Here is a 16,383-nt window from a genome sequence, read left to right on the forward strand (position 1 = left end):
AGGAAAAGTTTGGAATAACCATGCATATTTCCACAAAAAAAGCTATGTGAACTTGGCCATATATTTATAAAATCTGAAACAGTAATTTATGAATCCATAGTCATCTATAAATGGAGGATTTCAGACATTATTATCTTCACAAAGAATATCATCCTTAAAACGAGCACATATCTCTTTGCAAAGACAAGTTCTTGACAAGGCTTAACAATGGAAAATGTTAAAGGTAAAAGAGGAGGGGTTGGTGAAAGATCTCGGTCTAGAGACCATGTAGTTGAAGAGTTTGTTCCTTCTGCAGTTTGGACAGAGGACTCAGATTGCCATTTTCTTCTTGTTGATCTTCCTGGTATTACTTTGCCATCATTTAATTTCTGTCTGGTTTCAATCTTTAATCAATTCCATTCCGTTAATTATTCTATTATATGGAAAACGATTCTTGATTTCCTGGTGCAATGTCTGTTTCTTTTATTTGAAATATGATAATTATACCAAAACAACTAAAGCCGAACATAGTTTACTAATCATACCATAACAAAACAATGTATATAATTGATTGTAGATTTTGAAAAAGAAGAAGTGAAGCTTCAAGTTGATCAGTCAGGCCAAATAACAGTGAGTGGAGAAAGGCTTGTGAACAGCAACAAATATATATATTTTGAGAAAGCATTTAAATCACCAGAAAATTCAGATATTAACAAGACCACCCAGAAATTCGATGGTGGGATTCTCTATGTAACTCTCCCAAAAAAACCACAAGTAGAAAAGAAAGAGCCCAATGACGAGGAAGGCGTCGCCAAAGATTATGATGACATGCAAGAAAAGGAGGAGAAGACCTGCGGTGATCATGAGAGATCAGGGGAGAGTAATATTGATGGAGAACAGATCCAAAAGAAGGAAAAGAGCAAGAAAGGCTCGCGTATAGATGGTTTCGACAAAGAGATTGTAGAGAAATGGGAAGGAGAGTGTTCGCTATTAGAAAAGGCGACGAAGATACTATGCAAAAACAAAGAGGTTTTGCTTACGGCAGCCATAGCATTTTCGTTGGGGATGTTAGTGTCGCGTAAATTAGGTTCCAATCAGCAAGAATGAGCAAACTTTGCTTATGACTAACACTCTAGTTATCCTTTTATTCTGCTTCTCTGTCTGCACATGCGATGTGCTGCATATTTATTGGGTAATTCTCCATCTCTAAAATTGATTATTTCTTCAATCTCTAAATATTTAGATAATTAGTCTCCTCTCCCCTTTTAAGATAATCGATTTTCTTTTTCTGATTTAATATTCATTATAAAAATTAATAAACTCCTAAAAATTTGTATGGACCGGTGAAAAGAATTCAACTTTTTATAAATTAAATAATTTCAAATAAAATACTTACTATAATTTAACGACCAGATTGTTAAAAAAAGTATATGAAAGAAAAGGGATCGTCAATGTACAGATATACATAGAATAGTGGATTAATGGTATCAATTTTCAAACATACTTTAACAGCTAATAAGAATTAGTCCGGTGGGTCAAAAGTAGCATATCTGGGTCTGGCAGTGGACTTTGATTGGATCTAAGATCTTGAATTCTCTAATGGTTTCAACATATATCAAATCAATGTTTGTATGGCCATTATATGCCAAATTGGGCAGGTTCAGGTTCCCGTGAGCAATTACCAAAATGGATTTAAAAAAAGGGCGTGAAAATAGCATTTATTATGTCCATATATAAACACATGAAAATGCAATCAAATTTGTGAAGTGTTATAAGAAATCGAGTGCTCAACTTAAAAAGAAAAAGAAGGCAGCAGAAGGACATTCAAAGAATAATAGCATCTTACGTATGTTTCAGCCAATATTCTTAGGGTAGAACATGCTTTTGAGATCATAGCCTAATCACTCACTCGCCAGATATATGCCACAACAAGAACAGGACAATAGCATCTCTTCAAAATTTACTTTTCTTTTAAATGTTTTCTAGGATCGGATTCCATAAGCAATCCACCAAAGTTATAATATAAACAAATAAAAGGCACAAGAGATCAGCTAAACACCAAACTTTACAGGAAGAAGCTTCTTTGACATGCGTGCCAAAAAGTTGAGCTTAGAGAGAGGTATATATGTGGGTTATTCTAAACAGTTTAGCATGTTTCTGGGATAAATATAGATTATTAAGGACAGTAAAATTGGGTGAGCAAATGTCATCAGGGGGAATTTAAATTAGTCTTCCAAGTCACATCCTAAGTGTGTTTATGGATGCAAAATTGGGTTTGGTCAAAAGTAGACATATAAAAGTGAGCAAACCAAATTATGTCAGCAAGTGATCATAGAATGAAACTGTGTCGCACTCTTCTCTCTGGAGAGAGAGTCAAGCTTGAATCCTTCAATTCATCAGATATTAGGAAATTATTAGAAAACCTACTAGCAATTGTATGATCACTTGCTGACATAATTTGGTTCCTTCAATTCAAATCAATTAGCAATTGTATTCACATCTTTATAGGAATGCTTCCTTGACAAGTATGGATAATTAACAATATTCTTGAAAGTTGGCAGTTTAAATAGAATTGTAAAATTTACAGAAAGTGAAAAATTCCAAAAAGAAATATAATGGGAGAGAATTGTCCAATTGGAACTCCAAGAACACAATTTGTGGATTGGATTGGGATTGAGTGGTGTAAAAATAAAAAGAAAAGGGAAGAACTTGGGATCTTTTTTAGACTGTTTGACAAGTGATACAAGGGAGGAAGAGAAGAATAAGAAACACGGATGATGATGATGATGCTTTTGTGGGTTTTTCTTTAACAAAAAAAGAAGAATTTTTGGTTTGAAACTTTATTCAAAATGTGGGTGCTTTTAACAAAAAGGAGAGGGGCCGTAGTTGGGAGATGGAATCATGTGCCTTGCAGAAGCATCTCATTTGTGGTATATGACTGTGTCAGTGGTGCTGTAGTTCTCTCCTAGGGTGGAGCTACCCTACTGCATATGTTCACATACGTATTCAGTCCGGTTTTTAACCCATAAGCTGCTATATCGAACCTCAGTCCAATGGGTTATTTATACAAAGGCTGCTACAATTTTAGAGTTAAAACTCCTGCCTACTCCAATGAACTGACTACATATACATGCAACAGCCCATACCTCAGATTATTCTAGTAATTATATAATTGCAGCTATAAAGTTGGTTATTAATCGAATTAAATAAAAGTAATTTCCTAATTACTGGAGAAAACTCTTTTCTGAACACCTAGAGATAGTGATAATTAAATAATAGTGATCATGAAAGCGCTTCTTTTCTTCTCTTTTTTTCCCTGTGAAACCAGATTTAAATAAAGTGATACGCCTACGACCAAAACAATAACAAACAATCAGCAGATCAGAGAAGAATATAAACAAAAGCAGATGGATAACGAACCCATAAAGGCGGGAAAGCCACACCCGAAAAACAAAAAAAAAGAGAAAAACAAAAACATCCTTCGCGAGAGAGAATGGAATCTCATTTCCCACTACCCACAGCAAACAACCAAACATTCCCTATTTCCCTCTCCAGAAAATTAGAAAAATGAAAAAGAATAAATAAATAAATTGAAAGAGCGCACACACCTCAAAAGCAAGCCCTTCTCTCTTCCCCCCACCCCGCTATTATCGCTTCTTTCTCTGCTTTCTTTCTTCGCTTCACTTTACTACTGTTTGTCTCGAAGAAAATGAGATGAGACCATGACGACGCCGTGTGAACCAGCACCACCGCCTAGAATCGTACGGAAGTTACTCGTGGAAGTAGCCAATGCACGTGACCTTCTTCCTAAAGACGGCCAAGGAAGCTCCAGTCCTTATGTCATCGCTGAATTTGATGGCCAGAAAAAGCGCACTTCCACTAAATACCGCGACCTCAATCCAGAATGGAACGAGACGCTCGAGTTCATTGTCTCCGATCCTGATAATATGGAGGTTGAAGAGCTTGAAATTGAAGTCTTCAATGATAAGAAGTTCGGCAATGGCAGTGGCCGTAAAAACCACTTCTTAGGAAGGGTAAAAGTGTATGGTACTCAGTTTGCTAGGAGAGGACAAGAAGCACTTATCTATTTCCCTCTTGAGAAAAAAAGTGTCTTTAGCTGGATTCGAGGTGATTTAGGGTTAAGGATTTGTTACTACGATGAGTTAGTTGATGATCAACAGCCACCTCCCCCGTCTGATAAGGATGCCCCACCGCAGGAACCGCCTAAATCACCAGCGGTTGTAGTAGTAGAAGAAGGAGGAAAAGTTTTTGAGGTTACTCCACATGATCATATTTCTCATAGTCATCGTTTCCACGATCATCAGTTTCCTCCTGTTGTTGTTATCGGAGAGTCTCCGCCTCCAGTGGTGCATGTACACTCATCAGAACCACCTCCACCTGGTCCTGGTCCTGGTCCTGGTCCTGGTCCTGGTCCTGGTTCTATTCCTCTTCCTATTCCAGTTCCAGTTCCAGAGCCAGCTATGCCGCTGCCTCCTGAGGCGGACTACGTACCAGAGGTGAGGAAGATGCAGCAGAGTGCAAGATTTGGCGGTGATAGAGTGAGATTATCTCGGCGGCCAAACGGAGATTTTTCTCCGAGAGTCATATCTGGCAAATTAAAAAATGAAAATGAGAGAGTTCATCCCTACGATCTAGTTGAACCAATGCAGTATTTGTTTACAAGAATAGTGAAGGCTCGTGGTTTATCACCGAACGATGGTCCATTTGTCAAGATCAGAACTTCTACTCATTCTGTACGATCTAAACCGGCGATATACCGGCCTGGCGAGCCAACCGATTCTCCTGAATGGCATCAGGTGTTTGCACTTGGTCACAACAAACCAGACTCGCCCTGTTCGACCTTAGAAATCTCTGTTTGGGACTCAACAGAGCAGTTTCTTGGCGGCGTTTGTTTTGATCTGTCCGATGTTCCAGTTCGAGACCCGCCGGATAGTCCTTTGGCTCCTCAATGGTATCGGTTAGAGAGCGGTCCTGATCAGAATTCGAGTAGAGTGTCTGGTGATATTCAGCTTTCTGTTTGGATTGGAACTCAAAACGACGACGCTTTTCCGGAGGCTTGGAGCTCTGATGCACCGTACGTTGCGCACACTCGTTCAAAGGTCTATCAGTCACCAAAACTTTGGTATTTGAGAGTTACTGTTATTGAAGCACAAGATCTTCAAATTGCTTCGAATTTGCCTCCGTTAACAGCACCAGAGATTCGAGTTAAAGCTCATCTTGGATTCCAATCTGTGAGAAGCAGGAGAGGTTCCATGAACAATCATACAACATCGTTTCACTGGCACGAGGATTTAATTTTCGTCGCCGGTGAGCCATTAGAGGACTCGCTTATTTTAGTCGTTGAAGACCGTACAAGCAAGGAAGCAATATCACTCGGTCACATCATGATTCCAGTGGCCTCAATTGAGCAACGGATTGACGAGCGCCACGTCTCATCAAAATGGTTCCCATTAGAAGGTGCTGCTAGTGGATTCTACCAGGGGAGAATCCATCTTCGTCTTTGCTTGGAAGGAGGGTATCACGTGCTAGATGAAGCGGCGCACGTGTGCAGTGATTTTAGACCAACGGCTAAGCAGCTTTGGAAGCCGGCTATAGGGATTTTGGAGCTGGGAATTCTCGGCGCACGTGGCTTGCTTCCTATGAAAAACCAATGTGGAGTAAAGGGGTCCACTGATGCTTACTGTGTAGCTAAATACGGAAAGAAGTGGGTCCGCACGAGAACAATCACGGACAGTTTTGATCCACGTTGGAATGAACAATACACGTGGCAAGTTTATGACCCTTGCACTGTTTTGACCATTGGTGTATTCGACAACTGGCGTATGTTTGCTGACCCATCAGAAGAGAAGCCGGATAGCCGTATAGGAAAAGTACGGATACGCGTATCTACGCTTGAGAGCAACAAGGTCTATACAAATTCCTATCCTCTACTAGTTTTATTAAGATCCGGGTTGAAAAAAATGGGTGAGATTGAAGTAGCGGTTCGGTTTGCCTGCCCAAGTTTGTTACCCGATACTTGTGCTGCATACGGCCAACCATTGCTTCCTAGAATGCACTATCTACGCCCACTTGGTGTTGCACAACAGGAGGCACTGCGTGGTGCTGCTACTAAAATGGTTGCATCATGGCTGGCGCGGTCCGAGCCTGCATTGGGTCATGAGGTGGTTCAGTATATGTTGGATGCGGATTCTCACACTTGGAGCATGCGAAAGAGTAAGGCTAATTGGTTTCGAATTGTTGCGGTTCTTGCATGGGCTGTGGGGCTGGCGAAATGGTTACATGATATTCGAAGATGGAAAAACCCGGTTACAACAGTATTAGTTCATGTTTTGTATTTGGTGCTTGTTTGGTACCCCGATTTGGTCGTTCCTACCGGGTTCTTGTACGTGGTTTTGATTGGTGTGTGGTACTATAGGTTTAGGCCTAAGATACCAGCGGGTATGGATATAAGGTTATCTCAAGCGGAAACAGTTGACCCGGATGAGCTAGATGAGGAATTTGATACAATACCAAGCTCAAGACCACCTGAATTAATTCGGGTCAGATATGACAGGTTACGGATGTTAGCAGCCCGGGTCCAAACAGTTTTGGGTGATTTTGCGACCCAAGGTGAGCGGGTTCAAGCATTAGTGAGTTGGAGGGATCCACGGGCCACAAAGTTATTCATAGCAGTGTGTTTGGCTATAACCATAATTCTTTATATGGTGCCACCAAAAATGGTTGCTGTAGCCTTAGGATTCTACTATTTGAGGCACCCAATGTTTAGGGACCCCATGCCACCGGCTAGTTTGAACTTTTTCCGGCGGCTACCAAGCTTATCGGATCGGTTAATGTAGATTTCGTAGAGTAAAATATATAGTAATAGATAGTAGAAAGTTGAAAAATTTTGGGCACTAAATTATGGAATGGTGGGGAAGAGTGTGAAACAAGCAGTAGTCGTTTTTGGGTCGGGGAAAGGAAGAAAAAAAAGAAGAAAAGGGACTCTAATAACACAGTATATTGTGAAAAGTGGGATGAAAAAAAAAAAAAAACTGTGGCAAGTTGGCACAATGTGTTTTTGTTTTAATTATTGTTTTATTTTTCTTTTCGTAATTGAATTGATGGATTAAAGGTTGGAAACTTGGAATAAGTGAAAGGAGTGGGGGCATATAGACATTGGAGCAGAAACAAAAATTCAGGGAGCCTGTTCAATGAGAGAGAGAGAGAGAGAGAGAGAGTTTGCTGTAATGGTGTCCCGAAAAGCTTAAACATTGATTTGCTTTCTAACATATAAAATTGCATTTAACTATTTTTTTTCCTTTTGTCTTTTTTCTCGATGAATGTATGTTTGATAAATTTCAACCGAGCAGGCAGCAGATATAACTTGCCCGAAAGAAAAATCTAATTCTCTTTTTTCTTTTTTCTTGCGGTGATTGGCATTATTATATTGCAGTGTACGAAAAGGTTCGATATGAAATATCTTAGGGTCATGATGCAAGGTTGGCCATTTGCAGCTTTCAGACATAATTTTGAAAGAGGATTTGACTTTGAGGACAGTGTATTGGACTCCAGCATTTCCACTCCACTGACATTCGGCCACAAAACAAAATAATTTACCTGCAACTAAAGATGAGCCTTTCAATTGAGGTTACATGATGTCCCAATCTGAAGCCTGTAGTAATATAGATTCAAATTCCAGGACCAAAACCAGAAAAATAAGGCTCCCTTCTAATTTGCAGTTTCAGAGAATGCAGATATTTTTCAATGTTTCAAGTCTCATCATTTATTTTCCTCACCATGTTACCCTCAAACAGCTGTTGGCAAAATATTACACCTACAGAACTTGAGTACAAGTCTATAAACTGAACATTTTGCTAATCCAGTAGACTACTTTAAAATGCAGAATCTTGCCTAAAACCAAATGCTATAGGACAATCATTAGAAGAATTCTTTATTCTTACAGTATGAGCATAACAGAATTGTTTTTTTCTTTTTCTTTTTCTTTTTCTTTTCTCTTGTTATTCTACTTAAACCATGACTGGACAGGGTAATAAGACATCCCATCCCATCCCCAATCGTAATTAAAAATGATTTGGACAATTTCCTCACAAACCATTATTTCTTTAATCAATTCCTTGAATCATGACTAGAGATGGTTAAATTATTACTAAATTGTTCCTCTAGTTTTAATTTCCCTCTTCTGTGCTTGTCATAAGTATAACCACACATGAACAATAGATCAAGGATTTTCCATTCTTCTATTCAATCAAATACAGAATTTGTTAATCCTGCTATATATAAAGAAAATGACTTCAAGATACAGAAAAACAGGTCGAGAGAAACTTCACAACTTTTATGGAACTCTATCCTTCATTTAAAAATTGAAGATAAAAGGCCAACCATAACATCCCACCAAAAAAAGAAAAAGATGTTATTCTCCAGGAAATATTGTCCTTACAAGTACATTGTGGGAAAGCATGAAAAGTTGATGCTAAAGATAGGACTGGTGAGAACACATTACAATGTCTGGTGGGTATTCATAGTTCTAGGCAAAAAAACATCAGCTCATTACTATTTATAACACCAAAATAAGGTCAGGATTAGAGTATAAAATGAGGGCCTACAAAATTAATACTAACTGACTGCTATTTGGACAAAGTAAAACAATACAAGAGATTGCTTAAGCAACTGACATTCTAGGTTTGTCGCATTAATTCTTCTATTTCTTCCATTATGACTGCACCAAACTTTTGTACCATTTCTTTTTATTCGTCAATACTGAAAATCATGATCTTAGAATAGCACAATGAAATGATTTTAAATTAGTTCATTGCTTATTGAATTTACAGTTGCATTATACAAGCGGAGTTTCATTTGATTCATACTATGCAGCTACTCACTTTCAGCGTTCTTTCTTTGTTATCTTAATTGTCCGACTTCTCGGTTTCTTTCTGCCTTTTTCAATTTGACCATCTTCTAGTATATGAATTCAAAGGCAACAAATGGCAGATATGATATGAATACATTTAACTAGCTGAGAGGGTCATTAGGACTTGAATTTTTTATTTAATTAGATATAAATCTAGTGTTATTATACACCCAAGAAACATCCAGCTTATGCTTGTATAGATGCCATGTTATGAAACATCATCAGTATCTTTGCTATTCCTTTTTCTTTTTAAGGTTAATTTCAATAAAAAAAAAAAATATATGTTGTGATCAGGCTAAATGGGAGAGACAGCAAAGTCGAAACAAAATGAAGATCATAAAGTTGAAGAGGACAAGCCTGATAGAAAGAAAGAGGAGGTTGACAATAAGAAGGAAGAGAATGGAGAAGAGAAATCTAAAGACAAGAAGAAGAAGAAGAAAGACAAGGAAAATAAAGATAAAGAGGATAAAGAAGATAGTCCTGGAAAAGAGAAAAAGAAAAAGAATCCTGAAGACAACAAAGACCCTGCAAAACTAAAGGCCAAACTCGAAAAACTCGACACCAAGATTCAAGCACTGAATCAGAAGAGAGAGGAGATTCTCAGACTCCTTCAAGAAGTTGAAAACATTGCTCCAAATCAAAGTGAATGAGCAGCTTCAGCACTTTCCTGCGCAAAAGGAAAACTCCCAGAGTTGGAAACATAATTAATTAGTGTTTTATGTCATTTACCCAACAATAACATCGTACCTGCACTACCTGCAGCAAGAATGATTACTTGTAAATAAGAAGAGGCAAGTAACACATATAGAATATGATGGATATACACTTGAATATTAAAAAAAGAAAAACAAGAAAAGATCAAGTTCAGTTGAATTTCAGATAACGCTTAAGTGCGCGCTTACAGGTCACGGTTCAAGGCTTGACGCTCGCGCTTTGCATAACTTATGCAGCTAATTCGATAACTTATGTAAGGAATGAAGCTTGGTCCGGGATCAACGCAATGCGATGCAATGCAATATCAGAAAAAGAGGGATAAAAGCAATTGCACAGATCGCGGACCAAGCCTCATTCCAGACATGGCAATTATCATAATGCATCCCACTTTAACATGTGGAAAACCACTTGATCCAATATATGCAGTCTACTTATTAAGCAAAATTTGCCTTAGTTAAATCACTTTCACGACAGAGAACACTTTATAGCAATTAGGCCAAAGGTTCTATGCACCTGAGCTGCGAACCTTCGACCCACACCATTCATTTGGAAAGATAATTTGATTGGAGAGACGTCATTAACTTTGGTTTCCACTTGTTAGGATTGGCCTCCATGGAGCGGTGCTAGATTCATAGTTTGTGCACGTTCGTGTTGCTGAAGTAAACAGCAGAAAGCATTGCACATTGCACATATACCACCAATACCAAAAATATTTAATTAATTGATGCACCACTAATGTCACCTTGATTAGAAAATGACAGATATGATTGAGATGATGAAAAGAATTTAAGGTTAAAATGCATGATGTAGCTAGTGCATGATGTTTCATTGTGTAATCAGGAAGAGAATACAAATTATATCTGCTGAATGCATGAATTAATTGTCTACGAATGTAAAAAGATCCTTCTTCATTAGATGAAAAGGCAATTAATACGTAAACTGCATTCATGAAAAAGTTGCATACCCCATAAAAAAGAACAAAAAAGGTTATATAGGTAATGTTTCTAATTATATATGGAACTTATGATACAAGAATAAAAAAAATAAAATAAAATTCATTTGTATTTAATGTAAGGAAAGGCCACCTCTTGTTTCTTATATATCTAGATCATTAATCTTATATGGGTAAACATTAAATCTTTACATGATATATTATTATTGAGTTAAAAATTATATTTATCTTATGCCGCAATTTCACGCACAAAAACATTAAAATAAAATATTATTTACGCTCTATTATCTTTTCTCGAGACTCTATTATGTTCTGAATGTATACTTTACTATTTGAATAAATTCAAAAAATTAGAAATTTATTCAGGAAGTATGCAACTTTCTTTTATATAACAAACAAGAAATTGAAAAAATAGGGCTGAAAATTGGGTGAATGACACAAAATGAAGTTGATGCTTATTTCTTACGTAACATAAATTGGCTGACCTGACCAGTTTCATATAGTAGAGTAATGAAGATGGCAGAAAGATGATAATAAAGGAACCTCGTCCAAGATATAATAGGAAATTGCAATAACTTGGAACATATATTATTAGCAGGTTATCTCCATCATTATGGCCTCACCCCCATGTCATAAATTTGCAGTGTTTTTCTTTTCAGAATTTAGATTAAATGTTAGGTGGACCATTTTTTATTTGTATCTTTTACATGTAGTAACTCGTCTTTTGGGACGATTATAAATGGAATAATCTCGTGATACTTACATGACAGGGATGAAGACAACGTGGATTTCTTGTTGCTATTCGATGATGTATCAATCACATGACGAGTTTTGAAGGTGGAAACTGAAACTAGCTTGATGGAGTGGCAATTTGCATCAAGAAGACAAGAGACAGGAATTTTCTCTGCCTTGATGTTCTGGCACAAAATGCAATATATCAAGCTTCTTGCCTCCATATATCTTGAATTCATTCTGTTTTTTTCGACCCATTTACACACTCCAGAAGAAGAAAAGAAAAACAAGATATATTGGCACTTACATTTGAGATGCCTACAGATGTATTCTGTTGTACTTTTTTTTTTTTTTCTTTAACTGGAGTTATTGTACTGTTAAATGTACATTAAAATGCAAGACTGTCTATTCCTCTACTACGAATTCTAGGAAAAGAAAAAGGTTAGCTTACTGTTTCTTGTGACAGGAAAATGTAAAACCAAGTGACAGAAACTCCATACGAGAAAGCATAATATAGTCTACAGCTTCAATATGCCATTGATCAAATTGAAGGGTTCTTAGAAGCTTCCCTTTCTACAGAATGTTTTGTGTTTGTTACCATATGAGAAACTTCCTCTTTGGCACCCTCTATCCATTTTTAATATATTTTTCCTGCCATTAAACTGGAACAGGTTAAAACGAAAAATTGTACATAGATTGTTTTTTAAGTTTTAATTACAAATGAGTAAGGGTCCAGGTTTATACCAGGATATTGGCAAGAAGGCCAGAGGTATTTTATACTGTTAGTTTCAGAAGTTCAGTTTATTAATGCATTACTCATTGTTATTTTTTCCTTGTTGTTAGATCTTCTCTACGGAGATTATGCTCATCATCCAAGAACCCATTTTGGTTACAAGGACATCAGGTGGAATTTTGATCTCTCCTGTCAAAGTAATGCATCTACTCTTCATCTTTTAGCATTTCGTTTTATGCTGTTCTTTTCTTATTGTTATTATTGAAATGTTTGGGAATAAAGATGTTGAAAAATTGGACTTGGAGTCTTTTCAGTTTGGATATTGCATGACTAGCATTTTCTTAATTAACGTGTTGCATTGTATAACTCTTACAGCTCCAGAGATTTTGCCAGGAGTCTCAACATATTTCAGATTCTTAGTTCCTGATTCTGGCAGAGTAAGTATATTGTGTCAGCTTATTCATCTAAGCATCTTCCCTTTCATTTCTGAATAAATTACACCTGTGTATGGTCACTGAACGTGTCTTTTAATTTCAAAAGGAACTGACATTTTAATTCCATAGTTAAATCTATAGATCGATGTCATGCAAGTTTAGATGCCTCTATGATAATGGTTACTGCAATAACAGGTGGAACTGAGATTCTTGCACGAGTATTTCGGGATCGCTGCAGGTGTTGGAGTAAAATCATATGAAGAGGGATCTTTCAAAGGAGATGGATATTTCCCTGTTGTGAACTTGTCAGGTGTGGCAGGAAATACTCTTTTCTCCCTTGGGACTGACATTACCTTCAATGTAGCACAAGGATCATTTGATGAATTCAGTGCTGGTATGAGTTTCAACAGTCCCTTCATTATCTCTTCCGTGAACTTGTGAGTAATCCCATGACCAACTGAGAGAAAACAAGTTTCTTTTGGGTTTAGAATTTTTACTTTCTGTTAGTTATCAATATCAAGTAAAACGAACTGATGCTGTACGGCATTCTTGCTAATTCAGGGATGACAAACTTGACGCTGTAAAAGCTTCCTGTTACTATTCATTCAATCACCTCACCAGGACTGCCGTTGCAGCAGAGTTGAAGCATAATTTTTCGACAACTGGAAGAACCACAATTACATTTGGTGCACAACATTCCATGTTCCCATCTACATTGATGAAGGCTCGAGTGAACACTGATGCCAAACTCGGTGCACTCTTTAAGCTGGAAATGTGGGAAAAACTCCTCATAGCTTTCACTGGAGAGATGGATTTCATGGCTTCAGATTCGGACAAGATCTCCAAACTTGGAGTTTCTATGGCTTTCAATCTCTAGAGCAATTTCACCTGGAAAAATATAATAATACTGCCATTTCATATTATGGCAGCCTGGTTTTTTACTATATGGATACACTCCAAGATTTATGTATAGGTCCCTTTTCTTATATAAATAGAGGGGAAAGTGAGTGGAAAATGTAAACAGACATACAGAAGACAAATACGAAGGCATCTGCCTCAGCTACTTTGATGCATAGTACATTATCTTCTCTGCTAAAATGGGTCTCGCCATGATCCCAAATGCAAATGAATAGAGAAATAAGATACAAAAATTAAAAGTTCCTACTAAAATAAAAATTCAAACAATTTAATGTTCTTGAGAAATTACTTAGAGCACTTGTTTTTAACTACATGGAAAAACAACGACCATGAACCATGGACAACTATCAGGTTGGCCCTTCAAGTACTCGACAGTCACGGTGAATATTTGACTCTGATACGAGACTCTGGCAAAAGAAGATAGACCACAACTGCAAAAGAGAAGAACTTGCCAATCCTGTCACCTCGCAACTTTGTCAAGTTATTCCACAACTTTGATTCCGAAAGCATTCATCAATGTCATGTGCACATGGGCTCTTTAAATATGCAGAATATAAAATATAATTAAATAGATAAAAGAAGGGACAAAGAACCATTATAGAAATAACAAGAACTCTTGAAGGAGAACAAAGAAGCCCATATCTGTGCAATTTGAAAGGCCATTACATTGTTAATTGTTTTAGATTGACTAGCTCCTCCAGTAAGTTTATAACTGTGAAAACATCAGAAGAGATACAAACAAAAAGAAAAACTAAAAACCATCCACCAGAAACTGTTGGGTAGATTCTCTTCATCATATACGATTATGTACTTTCCACTATAATTATTTCACGCAGTATTTTCATAATATATTGTATCTAATTGAAGTGAAAAAAATGAGTCCTTGTTTGGTGTAATATTATATGGATATTATATAACCACTAAATCAAAATATTACAATAAATATGATTTTTTTATTTATTTATATATTATAAGATGACTATGAATTTTTTATTTGTATAATTAATGCAATTTGTAGTTATTTAAATTTAAATTCTTAGTAATTTCAAATCATATTTAAATAGAAATAGAATTTATATTTCTATTACATATTTCACATGTTATTGTAAGTAAAAGTACTTATGACACCAAATCAACATTCATATAACATGCATGATTTTTCTAATATTTTATACACTAAAAATAGATAAGAAACTAAATATAAAAAATATAAAATATAATTACCTAATATTTATTTTATCTCACTCCCTCACTTAAGTTTAAAAATGTTTTTAGTATGATTCAATTGAATTCAAATTGAGCACTTTTTGGATCGGATTAAAAATTAAAATTATTATTAATATATTGAATAATTTGTAAATATATACGATATCACAAGTTTAAGCATTAAATATTTATGTAAATCTTAATTTAGATAAGTGAATATTAGGTAGTTAATTGTATTTTGTAATCAAAGTTAAGAGCTTAAATTTATATAATAAAATGAAATGTTGCAGATAAAGCCATGACCAATTTGATTGGTGGAGAAACAGGCACTATCCTACGTGGCAGTTGCACCACCAACAGAAATCACTCAACACCAACAAGAAGAAAAGAAAAGTATCCTTCCCTTCTCTGTTTCAAGTCTAGTACTTTCTTCTTTCTTGATCTCCTCAATCATCAATGGCGGTGACAGCAGTAGCCCCACCATCATCAGCCGCTAATCTTCGGCCACTCCAACGCCACCCCTCCTTTTCTCCCAGTCCCCGGTTTTCCCGTCGATTTCCCGCCAAACAGTCCCTTACTATCGTCGCCATGGCTCCCCAGAAGAAGGTAATTAGTTCTTTCTTTGCTCGAATTTGATGAATGTTCTTCCATTCCCTCGCTAAATATATCAATAGGGTTGTCCTCTTTCTTTCTTTTTCTAATTTCTGTGATATCCTTTTTCTTTTGCTCCGACTATGGTTCGAACTGGCAACTCCATTTTCATTGACATTTTCCACGGATTATCTCCCATATGTAATTTATTCTAAGCTATTGGACGCACGCACAGGTGAACAAGTACGATGATGGATGGCAGAAAAAATGGTTTGGGGCAGGGATCTTTTACGAAAGCAGTGAAGAATTGGAAATGGACGTGTTCAAGAAACTAGAGAAGAGAAAAGTGCTTAGCAATGTAGAAAAGGCAGGCTTGCTATCCAAAGCAGAAGAGCTTGGAATCACTTTATCATCAATAGAGAAGTTGGGTGTGTTTTCAAAAGCAGAAGAGTTGGGTTTGTTGAGTCTGTTAGAGAAGACAGCTAGCCTCTCGCCCTCAATTCTGGCCTCAGCTGCACTTCCTGTATTCGTGGCTGCGCTGGCTGCTGTTGTGATTATACCAGATGATTCGGTGGGTTTGGTGGCTGCGCAAGCTGTGTTGGCAGGAACTCTTGTTGTTGGTGCTGCTGGGCTTTTTGTTGGCTCTGTTGTTCTTGGTGGATTGCAAGAAGCTGACTGATTACTTATTTTTTTCCTGGACATATTTTGCTTCCTCTTTTTTTTTGTATGTTAATTTTTCTGTTGTGGGATAGGAGGAGAATAATTGTGGAGTGTATATGAGCAAGGGAATGAAATGTTGCAGGTTAGGAAGAGGATATAACTTGTATGATTTTGCATTAATCAAAGACTCAAAGATAATCTGTAAGCAAAAGAAAAAGGATTCAAAGAGAATCATAATTAGTTATTTAAATTTGGTGATTCTTTTACTGGTTTGAAGCTAAAAAATGAACGATTTCTGAATGCAAATTCTTACAAAGGCAATCAACACATAAGAATTCATTGCCAACTTTCATCTCCATTTTTACAATGTGCAAAAGAAAAAATGCATGGAGATTCGAGGAATCGATCCCCGTACCTGTCCCATGCTAAGCGAGCGACATCCCCGTCATGCTAACAATAATAGAAAATTAGATGCCCCTGATTCTCACCAAATATTCATAAGAATGCTACGTTGCACTTTAATTTAGAGTGTTTA

The 16,383-nt window shown here is 36.8% G+C and overlaps 5 protein-coding genes across 5 annotated transcripts; all 5 read left to right on the top strand.

Moving 5' to 3' along the window:
- The first annotated feature begins 120 nt into the window (after positions 1-120).
- Positions 121-1,235, top strand: LOC8277366 (inactive protein RESTRICTED TEV MOVEMENT 2). Its single transcript, XM_002511478.4, has 2 exons — positions 121-343; positions 557-1,235. Exons 1-2 carry the CDS (start codon positions 208-210, stop codon positions 1,084-1,086), a joined length of 666 nt encoding a protein of 221 aa, XP_002511524.1. The 5' UTR covers positions 121-207; the 3' UTR covers positions 1,087-1,235.
- Positions 1,236-3,346: 2,111 nt separating this feature from the next.
- LOC8277365 (protein QUIRKY) lies at positions 3,347-7,296 on the top strand. Its single transcript, XM_002511477.4, has one exon. It carries the CDS (start codon positions 3,702-3,704, stop codon positions 6,834-6,836), a length of 3,135 nt encoding a protein of 1,044 aa, XP_002511523.1. The 5' UTR covers positions 3,347-3,701; the 3' UTR covers positions 6,837-7,296.
- A 1,318-nt stretch (positions 7,297-8,614) lies between these two features.
- Positions 8,615-10,291, top strand: LOC8277364 (uncharacterized protein DDB_G0288629). Its single transcript, XM_015723880.2, has 2 exons — positions 8,615-8,679; positions 9,203-10,291. Exon 2 carries the CDS (start codon positions 9,208-9,210, stop codon positions 9,556-9,558), a length of 351 nt encoding a protein of 116 aa, XP_015579366.1. The 5' UTR covers positions 8,615-8,679; positions 9,203-9,207; the 3' UTR covers positions 9,559-10,291.
- A 1,677-nt stretch (positions 10,292-11,968) lies between these two features.
- Positions 11,969-13,551, top strand: LOC8277363 (mitochondrial outer membrane protein porin of 36 kDa). The gene is made up of 5 exons (XM_002511475.4): positions 11,969-12,075; positions 12,150-12,236; positions 12,415-12,476; positions 12,669-12,910; positions 13,035-13,551. Exons 1-5 carry the CDS (start codon positions 12,027-12,029, stop codon positions 13,348-13,350), a joined length of 756 nt encoding a protein of 251 aa, XP_002511521.1. The 5' UTR covers positions 11,969-12,026; the 3' UTR covers positions 13,351-13,551.
- A 1,401-nt stretch (positions 13,552-14,952) lies between these two features.
- Positions 14,953-16,098, top strand: LOC8277362. Its single transcript, XM_002511474.4, has 2 exons — positions 14,953-15,203; positions 15,424-16,098. The coding sequence occupies exons 1-2, from the start codon at positions 15,054-15,056 to the stop codon at positions 15,865-15,867; spliced, it is 594 nt and encodes a 197-aa protein (XP_002511520.1). The 5' UTR covers positions 14,953-15,053; the 3' UTR covers positions 15,868-16,098.
- The last annotated feature ends 285 nt before the right edge of the window (positions 16,099-16,383 follow it).

This window comes from Ricinus communis, chromosome 4, assembly GCF_019578655.1.
Source record: "Ricinus communis isolate WT05 ecotype wild-type chromosome 4, ASM1957865v1, whole genome shotgun sequence".
Taxonomy (NCBI): domain Eukaryota; kingdom Viridiplantae; phylum Streptophyta; class Magnoliopsida; order Malpighiales; family Euphorbiaceae; genus Ricinus; species Ricinus communis.

What these genes read in the sequence shown, in the direction of transcription:
- LOC8277363 (XM_002511475.4), top strand. Translation starts at nt 12,027, where the DNA reads ATGAGTAAGGGTCCAGGTTTATACCAGGATATTGGCAAGAAGGCCAGA. An exon ending in TAGTTCCTGATTCTGGCAGA is followed by an intron (nt 12,477 to 12,668) that starts GTAAGTATATTG and finishes CTGCAATAACAG; the next exon opens with GTGGAACTGAGATTCTTGCA. An exon ending in ATTATCTCTTCCGTGAACTT is followed by an intron (nt 12,911 to 13,034) that starts GTGAGTAATCCC and finishes TTGCTAATTCAG; the next exon opens with GGATGACAAACTTGACGCTG.
- LOC8277366 (XM_002511478.4), top strand. Translation starts at nt 208, where the DNA reads ATGGAAAATGTTAAAGGTAAAAGAGGAGGGGTTGGTGAAAGATCTCGG. An exon ending in TCTTCTTGTTGATCTTCCTG is followed by an intron (nt 344 to 556) that starts GTATTACTTTGC and finishes AATTGATTGTAG; the next exon opens with ATTTTGAAAAAGAAGAAGTG.
- LOC8277364 (XM_015723880.2), top strand. Translation starts at nt 9,208, where the DNA reads ATGGGAGAGACAGCAAAGTCGAAACAAAATGAAGATCATAAAGTTGAA.
- LOC8277365 (XM_002511477.4), top strand. Translation starts at nt 3,702, where the DNA reads ATGACGACGCCGTGTGAACCAGCACCACCGCCTAGAATCGTACGGAAG.
- LOC8277362 (XM_002511474.4), top strand. Translation starts at nt 15,054, where the DNA reads ATGGCGGTGACAGCAGTAGCCCCACCATCATCAGCCGCTAATCTTCGG. An exon ending in CCATGGCTCCCCAGAAGAAG is followed by an intron (nt 15,204 to 15,423) that starts GTAATTAGTTCT and finishes ACGCACGCACAG; the next exon opens with GTGAACAAGTACGATGATGG.